This window comes from Bufo gargarizans, chromosome 4 (assembly GCF_014858855.1).
Source record: "Bufo gargarizans isolate SCDJY-AF-19 chromosome 4, ASM1485885v1, whole genome shotgun sequence".
Classification (NCBI taxonomy): Eukaryota; Metazoa; Chordata; class Amphibia; order Anura; family Bufonidae; genus Bufo; species Bufo gargarizans.
The window spans coordinates 468,927,846-468,951,883 of record NC_058083.1 but is presented as its reverse complement, the minus strand read 5'-3'; the positions used below and the strand labels follow the sequence as shown (position 1 = coordinate 468,951,883).

The window sequence follows — 24,038 nt, the reverse complement described above, 5'->3', positions numbered from 1 at the left end:
CATCTGTCATGGAGGGACTATTAAGCTGTCCCCATACGCATTATGGGAACAGCATTATGATCTAATGTGTATGGCCAGATTAACACGAAGGCAGCAGTAATAAAATACATCTACAGAGTCCAAGAAAACTTCCATAAAACTAAATAACTTCATTAGTATACAAATAACATGAGATATACATTTCTATAAAGCTGAATAAGGATCCTTGAAAGTCACAGTAATGCCGCAGTTACGGTTTCATTATGCAGATTAGAGATTTAGCCAAATGTTTAGCTTTGATGAATGGGGTTATTAACACTTCCTTGTTATCAAGAAACAACTAATAAACTAAACTGTGGAGTCATTAATGGAATAACATCTAAAATGAATTACAATGGAGAAAATGCAGCTTTTTGTTTCTTATTTCTAATCTTTACAGCACCAGACTAGAGCGAAACTATGTTCTCTGGCAAAGTCTAGAGAAAACAACATTCTTCCGGATTCTCAACCTCTACTTGCTAAACATGTAAACGTAGATGAAGTGGAGGCTCACTCTGTATGGTAAACCTGGTGTATCTCTGGACACATTTGTGTAACTTTACACCACCTACTGGTTGACTTATTTGGTGCCAACAATTTGCACCAACAATTTTATCAGATATTATCATCTATAGTTATGTCCCCTTTCCCAATAAGCCATGTCTGTTTCCTGTCAGACCACTCTCCTTTGTTTGGAGCGCTACCTAAAACACATAATCAGTGTGGAATAAAGTAAATGTTGAAATTGGAACACCAAAATTTACCATCTATGCATTAGAGATTGGGCATGAGTATTATAATATTCTCGATAGACTGGTGAAACCATATTTGGCATGTCTCTCTTGAGAATGTAGAGGGGTGGCAGCACTTACTCTATAAAGTAATGTGGCTGTGTTTGGTAGACTCAACTAAAAATGTTCTTTAAGCTTCCTTCTATTAAGGGCCCTACTAGATGGAGTTATTATTGTTGGAATTTATAACTGTTCAAATGTGAGAAATTATCGTCACACGTAACAGCATGCATTTATTGAACGACAGGTGATAAATTGCTTATCTTCCATGGACTGGACAAATCTGCCTGACTGAAAGATTATTGCTAGTGGCCTCCACATCCCCGTCTAATCAGAAATCTGGGTCATTATAATGTTCACCATAACGATCAGAAATGTTTCATAAATTCAATTAAGAAAGCTATTGTGCACAGGGGTCATACTTATACTGTATAACATACACGGGTCAATTTTAGTGATCAGCAGCAGGGGCAATATTTGAATTTGCAATATTTTGCGAATATTTTTTTAGAATATTTGTCATATATTCATGAATTTGCAAATTCGAGATTCTATTATTGATTGCGAAAATCGGCAATGTATTACTCGCTTAATGCGCCTGAAATACCGTTGTGGGGTAGACAACTTTTCTATTGGTTGCTAAGGATGTTGCTTAGCCATGACTGACAAAGCCTTCTCTGTTTCCCACAACCTAGAAGAAGGGAGGGATGATTACCTGATGTGTACTGTGTTAAAAAAAAAAAAAATGAGAAAAAACTAATATTCGGCATTATGAATATATATATAACTCTATTCTAAATATTTGCAAATTCTCAAATATTTGCGCTCAACACTAGTCAATTTATCTTCATTTACATGTTATATTGAAAATTCTATCTCATGGAAATATATTTTAGAACACAAGGAGCTGAGCAGACAGATATGATGCCTTACAGGAAAGGATTCAGTACTACTATCAGTGATGAGTGAGATTTTATCCGGCCAAATTAGTCAGGCGATTCAATTTAGGTCTAAACATTTTTTGACTAAAGGCAAAAGTCCTCCAATTGCCCTGAAAAGTTATGGATGACATTCTGGGGTCTCTTAGGACTTTATGCAACTTATTTCAAGTTCTTCAATGCCAAGCCAGCATTAGTAATCTTAAAGTGACATTGATATAGATGGCTATGGGTAAACACATGACTGCCGGTTGTAAACTGTACTGTAAGTATTTTTTTGTTTAAAAAACTGATCACACACACACTGCCTGGGGCCATGTGAGCCTTCTTCTTGATCTGATGATCTTATGATCTGAAAAATAGCTAACTCCATTTTGAAAAATGTGGCTTTTAGATTTAGATTTGTTTATAATCAATTCACTCACCTCAGCTTGCAAATGTATTGTTTTAAATCCTGTTAAATCTGGTTCGGAGAGTTTATTGAATGATCTAACTCAGTGGTCAATGACAGCCATCCTTTTGTGAATGTTCAGACAAAGAAAACGGCATATCACTAAGTAGTACAAATCACCAGTCTAATAAGCCCAGTGCAAATGTCCAATCCCGTGTAAATCCAATTATACTGAATCTCTTTCTCGTGCTCTATAACCCACTACTTGCCAATTGGACAGCAAATTCAACATTAAAGGATCACTTTAAATAACATTTAAGGGGGTTTTCCAGTATTTTAATATTGATGATCTACCTAAAGAAAGGTCATGAATATTAGATCAGTGGGGTCCAACACCCGGCACCCCGCCTATCAGCTGGTTGAAGAGAAGGCCGAATTTCGTGCGAGCGCAGCCTTCCCTTTATTGTTTACCTGCTCGGTATTGACATCAAAGTAGTGAGCAGGTGTAATTACAAGCCCATTCACTTCTATGGGATGGCTCGTTCCTAAATACTTGAATGGGGTGGCTTGTAATTACACTGCTCACTGCTGCATTGTCAACGGTGAGCAGGTAAACAATGAAGGGAAGGCTGTGCCCGCACGGAGCAAGACCTTCGCTTTATCCAGCTGTTCAGCCCGGGTGCCGGGTGTCTGATCCTTGCCGATCTGATATTGATGACCTATCTTAAGGATAGGTCATCAGTATTAAAATCCTGGAAAACGCCTTTAAGAATACAATGGCTTCATCAGCAACCATAAGCAATTACATTCTGCCGTGAGAAAGTTAAAAATGTCCACTTTTCATATAAATTTACAAAAAGGCCCCAGTTTTACCCAAGCTTTGACAATGAAGCCATCCAGTTTCCCATAATCTCCGATGTAAAGAGAGGCAATACAACTTGGCAATACCAGTTGACTGGGAGGTACCAAGTTAGATAATATTCACAACGGTTTGTTTCTTCCATCATGCTCATAAGACACAAGATGGCTGTGGTCACGTGACTTGTTGGTTCCTTGGTGTCATCCACTTTGGCGCAGATGCTGAACAGTAACTCAATGCATTCAGGGTATACTCAGGCTACAGAACCCGCTTCCCATTCATTTCTATGGGACTTCTCAAAATAGCATGGGTGGCCCACTCTACTTCACTTTGCAGGGTCCGTTCTAGAGATAGGTGTAGGTTCCAGAGGTGGGACTTGCACCAATCAGACATTGGTGGCTTATCCTAACAATATGCCACCAATGTATGAGATTGGCCAACCCCTTTAAGCATTAACCTATATGTCCACCAGTACAGCTCCCTCATGGGAGGTCACCTAGCTTTCCCAGAATATTTTATGGAAAGTCTTCCAAGTTGTACAGCAAAATTTACTGTTCTGAGTAATAAGTGAAAGTCAACTCTTTACGGGGTCATGCCGCTTTATAAATTTTACTTTTATATCTTAGGGGAAATATCATGAATACCATAGGTTTTGTTGCATGTGATTCTTAACCTTTAATAGACAATTTCATTGAGATTGCCAAAGATCTAACATATCCATCAGGTCATCCGAAAACAGCTATCAATTTGTGACATCTGGAATCAATCTGCTAATGCCGCAATCAACAAATTGGCAGCCATACACAAGTCTGTCTTTTACAGTAAGAATGCTTAGCTACGGCCTTGCTTGCATTATACGGAGGACTGGGATTTATACTCACACATTATGTAGCTGGATTAATATTACAGAATTTTTGTTGTTGTGCAAGTTAATAGTCGCAAATTTGTCATAGAAACTGTAAATCTTCAACTATGATTTTCCACAGGTTTTAAACACCAATTCTCCTTATACATTTATACATGGTCGCGCTCGACATCCTTTTTCAATGACCCAAAAATCAATGTAATCATTCCTTACTCACTTCGATGAATACAGACTACATTACTTTGCTACAGTAATTTCTTGGACAAAATTAATTCTCACTGGTTTATTTAAAAAATACACGGAGAATGGAGTCTGACCTAACTAGGTGTAGGATACACTCCAACAAGATATTTACATTAACCCAAAAACTACCAAGGGCTCCAACACACACAAATTCGGTCTGGCATTTTTTTTTTTATGAGCTCAAAGCCTTCAAGCACAATTTGTTGTAGGATTTTTGTAACATTGAAAAAATACCATAAAACCACATGAAGTTTTTATGGCACTATTTTAGTGGTTTTTATGTCATTTTAATTTTTTCTGCTATTTTCCTGATACAGAAGGGGATTTAAAAAAAAGGCATTGTTATATCATGCTGTGTTTTTCAAAAAAAATCCATAGAAAAATGTACCAAAAAAATGCATTAAAACTGCAGCCTCAACTGTATGTATTTTATTTTTTTTTATTTGGCCACGCACTTTTTCTTTCTCTAAAGGACAATTTCACACCAGCATATTCAGTCTTGGGAAATATGCTGTGTGTCAATGTTATTTCCTGTCCTTTGCTGTGTGTTCCCGTCTGACCTTAACTGTAATGAATTATACTGACAGCATTATGTGACTAGGAACCATTACAGTAGAGGTCGGGTAGGAACACACAGCATTATAAATCATTATGATGCTATGGGTCCATGTCATAGAAACAGCATTCAGGATGGGAAATTCCTCCGATTCATGCAGCCTATTTCTTGCACTGAATACGCTGGTGTGAAATTAGCCATACAGAAGGTTATGGAAAAACCTCCCTGACCTCAGCCTAAAGGGTGGAAGAAAGCTACTGCAGTTTGTTGAGCAGAGAGTTGGCTATGGCTGTTTCATATGTTATACGAACAACTTTGACTTGCCATGAGCATCAAGAGAAGATACGGTTGAGTAGCTCCTACGTTGGTGAACTTGACCATTTATTGCATGCTTGCCTAGGGCATGGAGCCTCTCCCTGGCAATACCAGTTGACTGGGAGGTACCATGTTAGATAATCTTCACAACCGTTTGTTTCTCTTAGGGCTCATGCACACGAACATCTGTTCCATTTTTTTGCGGACCATATGTGGAACCATTTATTTCAATAGGTCAGCAAAAAAAAAAAAAAACGAAGTTACTCTGTGTGCATTCCATTTCCGTATGTCCGCATATCCAATCCGCAAAAAAATAGAACATGTCCTATTATTGTCCGCATAATAGACAAGGATAGCACTGTTCTATTAGAGTCCAGTAGTTCTATTCCGCAAAATACAGAATTCACACGGACATCATTTGTGTTTTGTGGACCGGAAAATACATATGGTCGTGTACATGAGCCCTCCATTTGAGGTACGACCACATGGTGCAGTCATGATCCGTTCAGGTCGTGGCCAGCTGCGGTCAAGACCTTGTTGTGTGGTCGTACTCCCAGAACTATGGGTAGATTTTTAGGTGTTTGATTTGGCAAACACTCCATCTAGAATTGAATTTTAACTTTTTGGTTGGAGATTCACTTTGAAATGTCATAGGAACAGAACACAACCTCCATCAGCTGCCATACATATAGACATATCCTTCCCTAGAAGCAATGCATTTAAAATAATAAAACTCTGTATACCTCCGTATGAAATCAGAGGCATGATACTGTAGATATGCAGTATACTATTGTATTGGTGCCATATTACAGCTCTATGCAACCTGGAAGCTTCCCAAGACTCATAAAGGAGACGTTAAGTATTTCACTATTACAAACCGTATTTGTGACTTTTTTAACAATATTCCGCCAGTCTATGGGACCTATCTTCCAGGAAGCGTCCCAGAATGTTTCCAAAAACTTTGACAAACGATGATATTTTGTATCATTTTGCAATCTGCAGTCAGCAGCTCTGCAGAGATTGGAATCGCCAACGTCTATATGATAATATAAATCAACCCTATGAAAACTTGTAAAACTGTATATTTTCTATTGACAGAATACACAAATCTACTGACCTGACTCTACATTGCGGCCGGTGATTTCTGCTTTAAATTCTTGTGCATTATCTGTCTCTGCACAAGATTCATCATCTAAAAATTAAACAAAAATAATAGATGTTTAAGTCATAAATATCTAAATTAATTCAAGAACAGCCAATCAATCCAGTATCACTTGCAGGGTAGATCGATATTTATAGCCATGCTACTGAAGTTACCACCAATTCTTCAATACCTAGAATAGAATTCAATATCATTTCCATTCTTTGTACAGAAAACATTTAATTTGGTCTCCGCACCTATGGATATTCTACATATACTGTAATGCATGGAAATGGATCCTGAGCTTATGGACTTAAAGGGGTTATCCGACTTAAATAAATGTATTCTAATAGCTCTTATTGTAGTCCAGTGAAAGTTTCTTCTAATCACTTACATTAGCTATCTTTCCCATTTGGCCAGTTCACTTATGGGTCATGTGACCCCCGACGTCAGCAAGCCGGCTCTGGTGATGACGTCTCGTTTACAGGCTTCTCGTTGCTTGAGGGAGTGGCCAGGCTCTGTAAACGAGACGTCGGAGCCTCTGGTTCCCTCCCCTCTCCAGCTCTTCTCACACTGCCTCGGCTCTGGTATGCGATCGCTCATGCGCAGTACATACCAGAGCCGAGGCGATATCTTCTCCGGCAGCAGGGTATGTTTCTCCCTCCTGCACACACTGGGGCTAGAGGTGCCAGTTTGTAAACGTTTCCCTCTGCATCTGGAGATAGTTATTACAGCCCTGTTTGGGGGGCCCCCCCCCCCCCCCCCCACTAGTACACATTATACAGTTACCACCCCCTGGGAAAAATAAAAAAATTATTGGCCATCATTTTATTTGATTCAGCTATATAAAATCCATATCTGCCACCAATATATGTATTTATATTAAATATATATTTAAATAATTAAGATATTGCTTAGATACAGATACTGATAATGGTACTTTCACACTAGCCTAAGTGTATTTTCACACTAGCGGCAGGACGTATCCGACAGGCTGTTCACCCTGCCGGATGCGCCCTGTGGCTATTTGGCTGTGCCGCTGTACTGCCGCTCCGTCCCCATTGACTATAATGGGGACGGGGGCGGAGCTCCGGCACAGCATGGCAAGAGGTCGCAGGACTAACTCTACTTTCAGCATAGTGATCCGGCGAGCAGTTCAGACAACGGAACTGCCTGCCGGATCCGGCATTGCAAAACAACTGAAGGACGGATGACAAGCGGATAGACGGATCCGTTCTTGCAATGCATTTTTTTTTTTGCAAAGTGCAGAGCAGGGTGAAGGAAAGGTCAGGTTGTTCACGCCCAGAAATATTCGAGAGGCAGAGCTCAGGCTTTGTTGTTATACGCCCCCTCAGCATTGTACTTCAGCATGTAAACAAAGCAATAACAGAACCATGAAAAGGTGTAAATATGGGTTTTAACTTGATGAAATCTAGCTTAAAGGGAACCTGTCATCGGGATTTTGTGTATAGAGCTGAGGACATGGGTTGCTAGATGGCCGCTAGCACATCCGCAATACCAAGTCCCCATAGCTCTGTGTGCTTTTATTGTGGAAAAAACACGATTTGATACATATGCAAATTAACCTGAGATGAGTCCTGTATGTGAGATGAGTCAGGGACAGGACTCCTCTCAGGTTAATTTGCATATGTATTAAATCGGTTTTTTTTTCCACAATAAAGGCACACAGAGCTATGGGGACTGGTTATTGTGGATGTGCTAGCGGCCATCTAGCAACCAATGTCCTCAGCTCTATACCCTAAATTCCGGTGACAGGTTTAACCAAATTATATGTATATCCTGATGGATTTTAAGAGATTTTTTTTTATTAACTCGGATAACCCCTTTAATTTTCCATAAAGAAGACTATTCTAAAAAACATCAATTGAAAGATGCTGCTGAACATAAAAATATTTGTACCAAGTATAAACTTTTGTAAGATGTTTCATTTTGCAAAATGTGTATGTAGGTGTGTGAGCCAGAACCATTAATGCATCCAGAAGGAGCAAGTATAAGTTCTTCCTTTATTGCATATGTCCCATTTTTTTTCAATCCACTTCCAGCTTTGGCAAAAAAAAAAAATACACCAAAAACTGCATGTATGATTCTAGCATTACACTACTAAGATCATATTCTTGATCTTTTTGAAATTAAAGGGATTTTTATAATAGGCTATCAATATCTGTTTCATATCATATTAAAGGGGGTGTGCAGCTGTTTACGTATTTCAAAAGGCTCTCACTGGTATAAAAAGAAAAGACCTTACTGATCTCTCACCACTCCCATTCCAATCTTCACAGTCTCCCTTCAGTCTCTGCTTCCTGGACCCCCTGGACACACTGGAAATGACCATCAGCCAATTGCAGGCTGAGGCAGGACAATACTTCAGGCAATGATTGGCTAAGAGAGCATTTCCTGTGTATTGAGAGGAAGTAGGAAGCATGAAGCTCAGAACAAGAGTAGTAAGGGAACAGTAAGGTGAGGCATTGAGTTTTTTTATTAGTTTACACCAACCTTCTTTTTTTAAATGTAAGTAGTCAGGCAACCTAATGCTGGATTACTAATCACTGATTAGTCGTCTTTTCTAAATGGAACTCATTGCTATGGACCACTAGACTTCCTCCACATATTCACAACTCTAATTGTGTTTTATAACTGTATCTGCAGCCCATGACCCACACATATCGCAAACTGGTTACTGCTATCTACTCACTCATTTATGATGGTATCACACACAACTTTTTGTGCCAGTTTTTGGTGCTGTGTTTTTTTCTTCTTTTATCCAAAGCCAGAAGGGGGTTAGAAGGGAAATATAAATGAAGGACTTATACTTCTCCTTCCTGTTGGGTCCACTTTTGGTTTAAAAAAAGCATCAAACATTTCCATAAAAAGCTGACACACAACTCTTACACTGGGTTTTTTATTTGCTGCCCTGGTTGCATCACCCCGCTTTATATCTGTGTTGGTTCCTGAATGGTTCTTGCCGATTTATTCCTCCATTTTGTACAGAAAGTGCTTATCTTATGGAGACCATTTACACTCTGTACCTATGGTGTCTCTCCCACTATTAGATTAGATACCTTATTTTTTCTTAAACGTTTGTAACTTCCCCAAAGTGTAAATAAAAGTTATTATGAGACTCTGTTCACACTGGCGTCATGTCTTCTGGTTATAATGGAGTCATGAGAGCAATGCTGGATACTGTTGATTCATGATAGATTCTACAGATTTTAATAGGTCCTTAATGGCACTTTTGGCACACAAAAGATTTGTGAAAAAAGGGGCATCTTTTGCTGTTTTCCATTGGCGAAGCCACTTTCCCAAAAAGTGGTTGGAATGTAGGTGTGGCTTACTGGGATGGGTATGCAAAATATTCGGGAATGCGCGATTCTCCACTAAACAATCTTCTTAATCTCGAATGCTCCGACTGCGTAGGTATCAAGTGAACACTGAATTCCCAAATATGCTCCTCCCACTACAGCTCCTGCGGAGGGAAGCACTGTATTAGCTCCCCACACTCGCTTTCAGCTGTTATACTCACAGGGGCAGGTAGGAGTTAGACACATCAAATCAAAATTTTCCACGGAGCTTTCCTCGATTCTCTTGTTTCTTCTGTAATCTACTAGAGCAGTGATGGCGAACCTTTTAGAGACCAAGTGCCCAAACTGCAACCCAAAACCCACTTATTTATCGCAAAGTGCCAACACGGCAATTTAACCTGAATACTACAGTCCAATACAGTATATCTCCCATGTACTTTATAATTTAGCTATAATAGCCTGCCTGCATTCACTGCACTGCCTGTGCTATTCATAGTACGCCCTGCGCTGATGAATGGCAGGAAAAGTCTCATATTGATGCGCCATAGACTTTTTCCAGGGTGCGGGTGCCCACAGAGAGGGCACAGAGTGCCGCCTCTGGCACCCGTGCCATAGGTTCGCCACCACTGTACTAGAGCATAAACTCTCCAATAGTGCAACACCGCTTTTCACTTTTGGATAAAATTATTTTAATATACTCACAAGAGTAGGCAAACAGAATAAAACAACTCTCAACCCTATAATCCTGCCCGACCCGGGTTTCGCTAAAGCTTCATCAGGGGCGTACCTCCCGAAATCAAACAGCGTCATCAAATACCCCCCCTGTCTCAACCTACACTTTATTTAGTTAAAAACCCACCAATTTCTACCGCAATTAAAATGCATTTCTTCCATTCATAATTTCGGCCATTACTTAATTCTGTTCCATTAATTTCCTTTTCTTTACTGTTCAATAATCGCTTTTAGTTCTTACACACCAGCCAGGGATCACATGTTCCACTTCCACCAATCCAGCTACTAGTAGCATACACATCCATCACTTTCCCCCACAGCTCCATTCATGAAGCCACACTCCGCTCATCCTAAATAACGTCACCTCCTTCTCCCTCCCATCACCCAGGTAGGTAAAAATCTTTTCGTCTTCTCATGGGGGGCTTTTTTCACACCTTATATTCACCTATTTCACGAGGCAAGGTGTCAAATCCAACTCGACATTTAGTCCTTTTGGTTGGATCGTATCTAACTCTTAAATCCACTTTACTTCCCGACGATCCATCTTTGCCATGAAATCTCCTCCCCGCCAGTTGTTCTTTACTACCTCCAATCCCGTAAACTTTACCCTTTTGGGGTTTTTTGATGGACCATTTTAAAATGTAGGTGTGGGTTTTTATCAAAATAAAGTGTAGGTTGAGACAGAGGGGGGAGAGTGGAGGGTATTTAATGACGCTGTTTGATTTTGGAAGGTAGGCCCCTGGTGAAGCTTTGGCGAAACCCGGGTCGGGCAGGATTATCGGGTTGAGAGTTGTTTTATTCTGTTTGTCAACGTACTCTTGTGAGTATATTAAAATAATTTTATGTAAAAGTGAATAGCGGGGGGGGGGGGGCATGGCCTGGTCAGGCATGTGAGCGGACGTGTCTGAGGGGAGCTCCTGACCTGCCGTCTGCCATCCTGCCGAATCCTGAGCCTGCAGTGAGTGCCGCTGCTCTAAATTTCATTGGGGGGCACCGGAGAGTGTGCGGACCCGATCCACAGCGCCATGACCCGCACTGGCAAAAAGTAAAGGGAGTTAAGGGAGGGCGGCACGTCCACGCCGGTCAAGCAAGATGGCGCCGCATCGGAGGTGCGGGCCGCGGACTTGGCGTCCCGCCTGGGTAAATATGCCCGGTCAGCTGCGACTTTACCTCCTTCTGAACTGCCTGCTTCATCCCTGGCTGCAGCGGAGGAGTCAGCTGTGAGGAAGAAATCCTCAGCATCACCGACATGGGGGCCTGAATATGAACACTCACAAGCGGGGGAGATGGCTGGAGCCTCTGCTTCTGTCCCTCTATCTCCACCTAGTGGCCCTGCATATCTACAGTCATGTGAAAAAATTAGGACACCCTTTGAAAGCATGTGGTTTTTTGTAACATTTTTAATAAAAGGTTATTTCATCTCCGTTTCAACAATACAGAGAGATTAAAGTAATCCAACTAAACAAAGAAAACTGAAGAAAAGTCTTTTCAAGATCTTCTGTAAATGTCATTCTACAAAAATGCCTATTCTAACTGAGGAAAAAGATAGGACACCCTCACATGTATTCCCTCTTAAATTGGCTCAGATCTCACACAGGTATATCACACCAGGTGCACATAATTAGTAGATCGTTACTCTGCATGTTGAATGAGGCTTGCCCTATTTAAACCTCAGACATTTAGTTTGGTGTGCTCCTGACTGTTGAAGTGAGAGTGAGCACCATGGTGAGAGCAAAAGAGCTGTCAGAGGACTTCAGAAAAAAGATTGTAGCAGCCTATGAGTCTGGGAAGGGATTTAAAAAGATCTCAAAAGATTTTGAAATCAGCCATTCCACTGTCCGGAAGATAGTCTACAAGTGGAGGGCTTTCAAAACAACTGCCAACATGCCCAGGACTGGTCGCCCCAGCAAGTTCACCCCAAGAGCAGACCGCAAGATGCTAAAAGAGGTCTCCAAAAACCCTAAAGTGTCATCTCGAGAACTACAGCAGGCTCTGGCTACTGTTGATGTAGAAGTACATGCCTCTACAATCAGAAAGAGACTGTACAAGTTTAACTTGCATGGGAGGTGTGCAAGGAGGAAACCTTTGCTTTCCAAGAGAAACATCGAGGCCAGACTGACATTTGCCAGAGATAAAGTTGACAAAGACCAGGACTTCTGGAATAATGTTCTTTGGACAGATGAGTCCAAAATTGAATTATTTGGACACAACAGCAGAGGACATGTTTGGCGTAAACCAAACACAGCATTCCAAGAAAAGAACCTCATACCAACTGTGAAGCATGGAGGTGGAAGTGTCATGGTTTGGGGCTGCTTTGCTGCAGCAGGACCTGGTCAGCTCACCATCATAGAATCCACGATGAATTCTACTGTGTATCAGAAGGTGCTTGAAGAACATGTGAGACCATCAGTTAGAAAATTAAAGCTGAAGCGGAACTGGACCATGCAACATGACAATGACCCAAAACATACTAGTAAATCAACCAAAGATTGGCTGAAAAAGAAGAAATGGAGAGTCCTGGAATGGCCAAGTCAAAGTCCAGATTTGAATCCCATTGAGATGCTGTGGGGTGACTTGAAAAGGGCTGTACGTGCAAGAAACCCCTCAAACATCTCACAGCTGAAAAAGTTCTGCATTGAGGAGTGGGGTAAAATTTCCTCAGACTGATGTCGAAGACTGGTAGATGGCTACAAGAACCGTCTCACTGCAGTTATTTCAGCCAAAGGAGGTAACACTCGCTATTAGGGGCAAGGGTGTCCTATCTTTTTCCTCAGTTAGAATAGGCATTTTTGTAGAATGACATTTACAGAAGATCTTGAAAAGACTTTTCTTCAGTTTTCTTTGTTTAGTTGGATTACTTTAATCTCTCTGTATTGTTGAAACGGAGATGAAATAACCTTTTATTAAAAATGTTACAAAAAACCACATGCTTTCAAAGGGTGTCCTAATTTTTTCACATGACTGTATGTGCTCAGCTTACGCAGCAAGGTCAGCCTGATGTAACTACTGGTGAGCCTACTTCTATGGATATCTTTAAGGCAGTCTAGCAAAGCAACAGCGCGCTTGCTCTTCTCACTACCAATATGGGAAGCCTGCAAGAAAGTGTATCCTTTCTACGTCAAGACCTTAAGAAAGCCACGGATAGGATGACTGAAGTTGAAGCCAGAGTGAGTACATTGCCCCCTGTTAAAAGAGATCTGGGCAGAGTTATTCACAATGTAATCCTGTTGATGTCAAAAGCAGACGATTTGGAGAATTGTTCAAGGAGGAATAACCTCCGGTTGGTGGGGGTCCCCGAGAAAGCTGAAGGTCCCGATCCAGTATCCTTTTTTGAAGATTGGATTACAATTAAATTTGGCAAGGACTTGCTATCCAGAATGTTTGCTATTGAAAGGGCGCACAGAGTGCCGTTCCGCGCTCCGCCACCAGGGGCCCCACCCCATCCAGTTTTAATGAAGCTGCTACAATTCAGGGACAGGGACAACATACTTAAGAAAGCAAGAGATCATCCGGAGCTACTGATCAATGGAAGTAAAATTGCACTTTATCCAGACTGCTCAGCAGAGGTCCAACGGAAGAGAGTCAAGTTCCTGGATGTGAAAAGGCATCTTCGGAATCTATAAATCCCGTACTCCATGTTGTATCCCGCCAAGCTCCGTGTAGTGGCACATGGAGAAGTTTGCTTTTTTGACACTCCCCTGGAGGCGGCGCAGTGGATTGACAACAATGAGCTTTTGTTGAAGAATTCAGCGTCTGTGGGATGAGTGTCCTGTCTAGACAAGAGCTGGAGCACGTGAGATTTGACAGCTATACTAAGGGACATGTTTGATATGTAATGCATATTATCGCTTTGCGTATTGGTCGTTCCTCATTACTGTCTATTGTTCCTATGATCGTATGTTTATATTATCTGATGTTTTATATGCAGGGTCCATGAACCCTTATGTTCAACTGGTTACGAGCTGTGGGTGTCACCTGAAATTGTTTAAATGTGTTGGTGTGCTTTAATTATACTTAATACGCTGCAGAGCCGCGTACATGTGGGCAGGTCAGCATAGGTAACCCGATTTCTGTTTGTATTCTTCCACGGGTTTTCCTCTGGCAATAATTCTGCCATCTATATGGCCGACCGTAGGGAAATTTTTTCACCCTGTTGGTTGTTTTTTTTTTAGGTAGGGATTCTATCCTTGCCGCTAGCTGTTTTGTTTTGGGTTTGGTTTTTGGGGTTGGGAATGGGTGGGCTGAGCGATGGAACGGGGTCCAAATACTTCTGCGGTATATAAGGAATATAATGACAATGAGTGGATTAGCTGAGGTGTGCGTGGATGTCAACTATACAATGTGGTATTATGGCGAATAGTCTTAAGATAATAGGGTGGAATGTTAGGGGTCTAGGTGATCTGACTAAATGTACTGCGATGTTTATGGCACTGAAACACTTCCATCCTGCTATATTTTTTCTGTCAGAGACTCATTTATCTACTAACACTACTTCGGTCCTACAAAGACCGTGGGTTGGCCACGCATTTCACTCCATGTTTTCTTCACACTCTAGGGGTGTTAGTGTTATAGTGCATAGATCTCTGCCATTTGTATGTCACTCGTCTCACATAGATGATAATGGTCGGTATATTTGTCTACATTGTACCTGTTATCATTGGTCCTTTATATTAGTAGCAGTGTACATTCCCCCTCCCTACAGCAGTGAGGTAATAAAAGAAATTATGAGATATGTTGAGGATTTACCCCAATGCCCTATACTGATAGTAGGAGATTTCAATATTTGCCCTTCTGTAACATTGGATAGGGGTGGGTTGTCGGGAGCAAGTGGGCATTCTAATTTTGCCAGTGTATTGCGGGAACTGGATTTACATGACATCTGGCGGATGAGGAACCCTAATATACGTCAGTTCTCTCGTTTCTCTAGTTCTCACCAGTCGCTGTCACAGATTAATTTGCCTATAGGTTCGCCTGAGGTGCTGTCGCTAGTGGCGGAAATCAAATATTTACCTAGAAGCCTGTCCGACCATTCCCCGCTTTTTATAGAATTACATCTGGGCACTAGGTGTCTCCCTGGGATCGGGACATGGAAACTTAACCCGTTTTGGTTGCAGCTGGTAGATGGGGAGAATAGTATGGTGGAAGAATTGAAAGAGTTCTTTGCGAAAAATGTTGGGTCGGCGAGTGTGGAAGCGGTGTGGGATACTTGCAAAGCGTACGCTAGAGGCCTTTACATTCAGAAGATTAGTAGACACAAAACTAAATCTTTTTAAGCCCAGAAAAAGCTGCAAGCTTTAGTAGTGGAGGCGGAGGAAAGGTTTGTAAATACACCTGGCAGGGCAAGTGAAGACTCCCTTATAGCAGCTCAGGCGGGGTTGAAGCAGCATATATTGCAAACGGTGGACAATCGCAGGTTTTTTGTAAAACAAAAGTATTTTGAGGCGGGGGAAAGTTTGGGTAGGCTCCTGGCAAGGGTAATTAGAGCCCAGGAGGGACCATCCAAAATATTGTCGATCCAGAGGATGGATGGTTCTCTTGCCACGTCGGATGAGGAGATTCTGTCAGTTTTCCACCACTATTATGAATCCCTGTATAGAACTAAATTACAGGTGGATTCTACCAATATAGCTGAATATCTTACAGAGATTGAGATCCTGAGACTATCAGCGACAAGTGTAGCATGGTTAGAAGGTCCTTTAACACTTAAGGAGTTGGAATTAGCCCTACAGTCCTTTCCCAATGAGAAAGCTCCAGGTATTGATGGACTACTGATAGAATTTTTTTTAAAGTATAGTAATGTCCTTATGCCCCAATTACTGTCAGTTTTTAATGATTCCCTTCAATCAGGAAATCTTCCTGCTTTTATGAAAGAGGCTATTGTAGTGGTCCTGCCCAAACCTGGTAAGGATCCCAGATCCCCTGACTCGTACAGACCAATTTTACTGCTGACCTCTGATATTAAGATTCTGGTGAAAGTTTTAGCAAATCATCTACAGTCTGTCATTTCCACTATTATTCAAAGTGATCAGGCGGGTTTCATGCCTGACAAATCTACTTCGGTGAATTTTATACGCTTTTTTCTTAATACTCAGAGAAGAGTTGAGTCTGTCGGAGGTCGTGCCATTCTTTCATTGGACGCGGCTAAAGCCTTTGATAGTGTTGAATGGAGCTATCTTTGGGAGGTGATGCGGGTCATGGGATTTGGGAGGACCTTTATCTCCTGGGTTCAATTGTTATACAACGGCCCCTCGGCTAGGATACGGGTGAATGGGGGAACATCGGAGTCATTCAGATTGGGAAGAGGGACCCGTCAGGGATGCCCATTCTGTTTGCTATTGCAATTGAGCCACTGGCCTGCCTGTTGCGCTCATCTGATAAGATTGTAGGGTTTCCCTGTGGGTCTTGGGAGGAGAGAGTGTCCCTTTACGCTGATGACATGTTAATTTACTTAGGTAATGTGGAACAGTCTTTAAGTCCTCTCATGGCACTTATACGGGAATTTAGTGATAGGTCTTGGTTCCGTATCAACTGGGACAAGTCCATTCTATTACCGCTAGATGATTCTGCTGTGACTCTCATCCCCAAATCCTGTCCATTGCAAATTGCGCATCAGGTCAAGTATCTGGGGATAATAGTTACAGCAAATCCTAACAGTTATATTAAACTTAATATAGAGCCGCTCTTAATCACAATGTTGGATAAAATCAAGGCGTGGTGCAAGTTGCCGCTATCTGAAATCGGGAGGAGTAACCTTCTTAAAATGATTCTCATGCCTAAGCTCATGTATCTCTTACATAACTCCCTGGTATGGATTCCTCACAGGATATTCATAAAATTGATAGGTTATTTAGGGATCTGATTTGGCGACATAAAAAAGCGCAGATTAGACTGGACACTCTGCAGAGAGGAAAAGAGGAGGGAGGGCTAGCAGTACCGAATGCATGGCTTTATTACATTTCGGCGCAGTTGCAACAGTTGAGGGGATGGGGGAGGACTCCTGGAGACATTGCCTCAGCCAGATTGGTGGCACACATTATTGGTCACGATTCTCCGGTGGTCTTGTTGGAGAATAGTGGAATTGTTGGTAAGCTGTCGGGACATCCCACGCTTTCCATGATACACAAAGTTTGGCAGAAATGTCGGGCGTTGTTATCAGTGAAAGGGTTTACGCAGTTCTCCCCTATCTGGAGATATCCGCATCTTCCTGAACTTTTCCAATTGGATGGCTTTTCACCCTGGGAGCGTAAAGGAGTGAGGTATCTATGTCAACTACAGAGTGCTGATGGTTTTAAGTCCTTTGAGAAGTTGAGAACTGAATTCGGTCTCCCATGCACGGCCTTCTATCAATTTCTGCAACTACGGCATGCCTTTCAGACGCAGGCTAAATCTGTATCATTGAAATGCACTACGGTTCCGTTGTTTCAGCAACTTCTTACTAATAGTTCCTTGAGCGGTCTAATATCTTCTACCTACAGGAACTTATATGTGAAGTCGATGAAACAAGGGGTTTTAGCAGTTAAATCTAAATGGGAAAGCGAGGTTGGGCCGATTTCAGAAGAGCAGTGGAAGTCGCTCTTGGCGATCACTCCACAATTGTCAGTTTGTGAGGGGCAGCGTATGTCTCAGTTGTTTTTATTGCACCAGGTGTATAGGACGCCAGAGTTTTTGTGCCGGATTGGTGTTCGGGAGGATGCGGATTGTCCTAGATGTGGCATGAGCCCTGCTTCATTGTTGCACATGTTCTGGGATTGTGCGGAGCTCCGGAATTTCTGGTCCTCGGTTCTGGCCTTAATAAAAGGTGCATTTAATATCACGATTCCGCCTGGTCCGAGAACGTGTATAGTAGGAATATTAGACATCAAAAATCGTCATCATCGTCTGGGAGTGCAGCGTCTGCTATTCCAGGCTAGGAAACTAATAGCCAGATTCTGGCTTAGAACTCAACCACCGTCTAGGGGAGAATTCCTCAGTAGGATGTCAGATATAATACGCTTAGAAAAAGGTGTATATGTTAAAAGACAGTATGTAACGAAGTTTAACAAAATATGGGATAATTGGGAGAAATTTAGGGCACAGTGCCCGGATTAGCCTCTCTTCTTAGTTGGATTATAGGAAGGTAGTGACATTGCCTCTTTCCTTGCGCTTAATTAGCTATAGATGTATGATGTATGAAGGTGTTCAGTCCTACGTAGGATGGGTGTAAAGTGGAATGTTAAACAGATAGGAGAAGTACACTACTGGCTATGCTTTGGATATATTAGTAAGATAACCGATGTTGGAGTTCTGGTTCCGTTCCATCGCTCGGGTAAAGGGGGGGGGGGGGAGTGGGTTTTAGTTGGGTAGGTTGGTCATATGTTCATTTAATTATAATGGATGGAAATGTGGTTTGTACATGGTATACTGTGTAACTAGATTACTTGATCTTATGTGTATCTTATGATATGCCGGCTGACATATTGCACACTCATGTAAGTAATTCTTTGGCCGATCATATAATGCTATGATTCTACTGTTATCAACTGTTGCATGTATACTGTGCAGGCTATTTTCTTTCTTGGTATTTTTGTGATTTTCAAAAAATGTCAAATAAAAATTATCTGATAAAAAAAAAAGTGAATAGCGGTGTTGCACTATTGGAGTGTTTATGCTCTAGTACAGTGGCATAGGGATCGCCATAGCAACCATAGCAGTGGCTATGGGGCCCTACGCCACTGGGGGCCCGTCCGGACCACATAATTTTAATAATTTTTATATTAATACAAACACGACACACACAGGCAGGCACAGCCAGCCAGGCCCGACCGCCCGCCCACTGGGCGGTCCGCGGCTCGGGCCTGGCTGGGGGGAAGGAAGCCAACAGGAAGGAGGAGCTGTAGTAGGAGCAGGCGGGCCCGGGCCGGGGCGCACTGTCTGCCGCACGCACAAGGAAGGAGAACATGAGGTAGGCGGTGGAGGGGGCCGGAACGGGGGCGTAGCGGAGGCGGAGCCAGGCTGGCACCAGCACAGTGCGTGCAGGAAAGATTTCCTCCGGCTCCGCCTCCTAGAGTCCTAGTAACTAGAGGGAGGACTCAGGAGGCGGACTCAGGTGGTGGAGGGGGCGGGCCCTGGCCGGGGGTACCTGTTGGCTGTTGTGGAGAGTGGAGGGTCCCGCCGGCCGCACTGGCGCCAGTCAGATTAGGCGCTATGCTGCTGGCGGCTGATATGCTAATCTGACTGCCCGAAACCAGTCTGGCTGAGCAGAGCAGGCGGCGGTGCAGCTCAGAGCCTCAGACACTCAGAGAAAGTGAGAGAGAGGGGAACCCACTCGTGACCTCACAGTCATTCCAGTCCTCAGTCTCAGTGGAGTCAGTGCCTGCCTCACTGCCTGGTCTCCACTCTCCAGTCCAGTGACACACTCAGTCCCGCCGTGACGCCGTCGGTCGTGCCACTCCAGTCTGTGCCTGGCTGGCACCTGCTGTCTGTGTGACTACAAGTAAGTGATGTGAATATGTGATTCATTGGAACTTAAGGAAGTGAGATTATTGAGAATTTATGATTTCTGAGATAATCTAAATTCTTAAGGGTACTTTCACACTTGCGGCAGGACGGATCCGACAGGCTGTTCACCATGTCCGATCCGTCCTGCGGCTATTTCGCCGTGCCCGCAGACCGCCGCTCTGTCCCCATTGACTATAATGGGGACGGGGCGGAGCTCCGGCGCAGCATGGCGGTGCACGGAGAAAGCCGCCGGACTAAAAAGCCTGACATGCAGTAATTTTAGTCCGGCGGCCTTTCTCCATGCACCGCCGTGCTGCGCCGGAGCTCCGCCCCCGTCCCCATTATAGTCAACGGGGACGGAACGGCGGTCCGCGGGCACGGCGAAATATCCGCAGGACGGATCCGACATGGTGAACAGCCTGTCGGATCCGTCCTGCCGCAAGTGTGAAACTGCTCATGGCGGTGGGAGATCTAGGATGGGTGTTTGGGTGGGAGCTCTAGAAGGGGTGGTGGGAGGCCCGATAGATATGTCGGGGGCCCATACATTTTTTTTGCTATGGGGCCTATGCATTTCTAGCTTTGCCCCTGCTCTAGTAGATTACAGAAGAAACAAGAGAATCGAGGAAAGCTCCGTGGAAAATTTTGATTTGATGTGCTTAACTCCTACCTGCCCCTGTGAGTATAACAGCTGAAAGCGAGTGTGGGGAGCTAATACAGTACTTCACTATTAGTGCGCTTCCCTCCACAGGAGCTGTAGTGGGAGGAGGATATTTGGTAATGTGGTGTTCACTTGATGCCTACATAGTTGGAGGATTAGAGATTAAGAATATTGTTTAGTGGAGAATCGCACGTTCCCGAATATATTGCATACTGACATTGTAAATTTAACCTACTTCACTACTGGGATCTGCAGCGGCAAAACTGTTGGGATCACGTATTGGAACTTATTTTACTATTGTGACTTACTGGGACGGGAATGGCCGTCAAAAGTGTGAAAATTGTCCTAGCTACCAGTAAAATGTCCAAGCACCCATTGCAGCAAAAGGGTTAAACAGCGCACTCCTAAATTGTGTATAGTAAAGCACCGGAGACTGTCTGAAGCAGACACAATATGAGCCTACAGTGCTTTATTTAGGTATTATGTTTCAAAGCCGTTTGTGACAGTCAACTGGGTTCCTTGATGTCTGCTTTCCATTAATTCCAGATCCTCCAGGCAAACATCAGTTCTTCCTTCCAAAATAAAGAACAGCAAGCTTTCCCCTCAGCCAACGTCCTCTCTCTGCCAGTTCTTGGATTTCTTTACTGTAGTCCTTTACACCATAACCCTCTGGTATTGTACCTACAGCCTCTCTTCATTGCCATAGTGTTACTTGGACTCCATTATACTATATACTATACTATTATTGCTACTGTGCTGCTGTTTTAAATTCTTGACTATAGGTAGTGGGGGTCATTTTTTTGCTATGGGGCCTATGAACTCCAGTTCCTAATATTTGTACTGATGCTTTGTTTATTTTCAACCTATACAGCATACTCCAGTGAGCGCCGCTGCCTTCTCCATGCTTACCAAGCACAGCACCGTACATTGTATAATGGGTGTGCTTGGTACTGCGCTCAGCCCCATTCACTTCAGTGAGGATGAGCTGCGTCTAGGCCACGTGACACATGAATGTCACTGGCCTAGGGAAATCAGCAAAAAGGCAGCAGGACTCGCAGGAGTGCCGGTGCCTTCTCAAGCAGCTGTTCGGCAGGTGTAGGACCCCCACCAATCAGATACTGATGACCATCCAGAGTATAGGTCATCAGTATTAAATTCTCAGAAAACCACTTTAATGTGAATAGGACTTAACATTTGAATGGATTCTTGATGCTCACATTCAAATTTCCGCCTGTAAGTGAAGGAGAGCACCATGAAAACACTGAGCAGATACGTCTTTAATGTGGCTGAAGCTTATGAGGACACCATGACTGGCACTTCTATGGATATAATATATTCTGACTATAACCCATGGGCTGCTGTTTTGGACACTGTGGGTGGTATTGTTCTGGAGGTGCTAATATTGAGCTTGATTATAGTGTGTATACCATGGGAAGGGATCTTAACTTTCAATTCTAACATGCTTGTCAGGCTCCTGCCAGCTTGCATTGACATTTCCCAGCTCATATGATATATTTACTTAAAGGAGTTTTCTCATCTTATCACTAACATATAACATCACTTTGTAATCTCTGTGGGTTTGACCTCTGGGACCCTATCAATCCTGAGAATTAAGGGGACATAGCACTATTTTTCCTCTTTATAGTGGCACCCACTTGGCCACCCACTGTGTAGGGTCATGACGAGGTCAACTTAAACATTCTTGGTCCACCTTAGCTAACAGACATACAGTAGTGTTATTTTTAATACAATTTGTTATCATTAATCTTTCTACTTCAGTATTTCTCTTTTATTTACCACTGAAAGTTTCGTATTAGTCACTTCTTTTAGTGGAGCATCAGCTCTTCTCTTGTTCCATCTTCTGAAAATTATTGCCCACGTAAAAATTTCTATCTTTCAGGTTGCGAAAGAGAAAGTAATCATTGGAAGCCAGGTCTGGACTGCAGGGTGGATGGTTAAGCTTTATGAAGCCACATTCCCCGATAGCAATTTTTGATTTGCAAGACTTGTGATCTGGCGCATTGTTATAAAGCAGCAACACACCTGCCAACAATGTCCCATGGCGTTTCTCTTTGATTGACTTAAGTAATGCCTTCATTGTTGAAGCATAGTTGTCTCCAGTAATTGTTGTCACATGTGGCATGAATTATAGTAATAAAACACATTCTGTATAAAAAAAAAATATAATGTTGCCATCATTTTTCCAGTTGTGCACACAAAATTTCTTTGGAGTTGGTGACCCCTTGTGCTTCCATTGCATAGTCTCTTGTTTGGTCTCAGCATCATGGTGTTGGATCCATGTTTCATCACCAGTAATAATTCAAGAATAGAAGCCTCCTTGATTTTCTCTAAATTCTCTTGGCTAAATTGTTGGCGACAAGTTTCTTTGCTCAAGCGTCAACATTCGTGGCAACGGGAACTGACTTTTGACATCATCAACACATCATAAATAATACTGGTAACTGTGCCAACTGAAATGCCTGATTCATGAGCTATAACACTGACCTTGACCCGACGATGTTCCAAAATCATGGCCTCCGCATTTTCTCTGAAGATGCTTCAACAGGTTGACCTGAAAAGGTGTCATCTTCAGTTGATTCCCCCGCCCATTTAAACTGCTTGGCCCAAACTTTACTTGGTTGTAGGAAGGTGCATCATCCCCATATACAGCAATCATCCTTTCATGGATTTCTTTAGGCTTCTTTTCTTCCTTTGTAAGGAATTTTTTCACGGAACAAAGCTGAAAATCCCTCACATTGGTTGTAGAGCTGCTCTGAACTGCACTTGCCATCCTGTCACTTCTAGTGCTTCAGACTGAACTGCCACTGTGTGTGCTGCATGTTCAGACATGTCTCAACCTGCCCAGACAAGCTCAGCTCTCTAATACTAACAGAACATGTTGGGGTAGATAACTTATTGAACACCCCTTGTATAAAGGAAACAATAACATAAGGCTTGAAGGAGGTGTCTTACTTCAGCCAATGGCCTTTATCATGTATAGAAAGTTAATACAAGGCACTTACTAATGTATTGTGATTGTCCATATTGCCTCCTTTTCTGGCTTGATTCATTTTTTCATCACATTATAAACTTTTTGTATCCAATCCAGCAGAGGTGGTCGTGCTTGTACACTATAGAAAAAAGCACCAGCCTATGTGCATTACCACGGTCCAGGCCACCAGATTGGCTGGAGCCTTTTCCTATAGAATGCAAGCACGGCTACTGCTGCTGGATTGCAGGCTGGTCGTAACCATGGAAACGAGCAGTGTATAATGCGATAGAAAAATGAATCAAGCCAGCAAAGGAAGCAATATGGACAATCACAATACATTAGCAAGTCCCTTGTATTAACTTTGTCTACATGATTAAGGCCATTTTAGGATAAAATGTCAAGGCTAAAAGTTGAGACAAAAAGTATAAAATCATTAGTTTAGTTACCGATATGTATTATTTTTACTAACATGAGCCTGGACTGGTCTCCTTCATTTCCTGTGTGCCTGTGGTCACAAAGCACATAAAAAACATACTATAACCAGACTGCTACAAATGCATTTTCTGTGTATTAAAGGGGTTTTCCAAGTGTTTAATGATGATGAGCCCTTAGGATAGGTCATTGGTATCTGATCGGTCGGAGTCCAACACCTAGCATCCCCGCCAATCACTGGAGTGGTGATGCTTCCTCACAGCTTACGAAACACAGCACCATCCATTGGATAATGCCTATGCTCTGTATT

General features: G+C 42.6%; 1 protein-coding gene across 1 annotated transcript in view; it reads right to left on the bottom strand.

Moving 5' to 3' along the window:
- Positions 1–6,085: 6,085 nt before the first annotated feature.
- Positions 6,086–24,038, bottom strand: part of MACROD2 (mono-ADP ribosylhydrolase 2) — a 2,142,907-nt gene continuing 2,124,954 nt past the window's right edge. The window contains exon 13 of the mRNA XM_044291259.1: positions 6,086–6,168. Within this exon, the coding sequence (XP_044147194.1) occupies positions 6,086–6,168 (83 nt within the window). The remainder of the gene's footprint in view (positions 6,169–24,038) is intronic.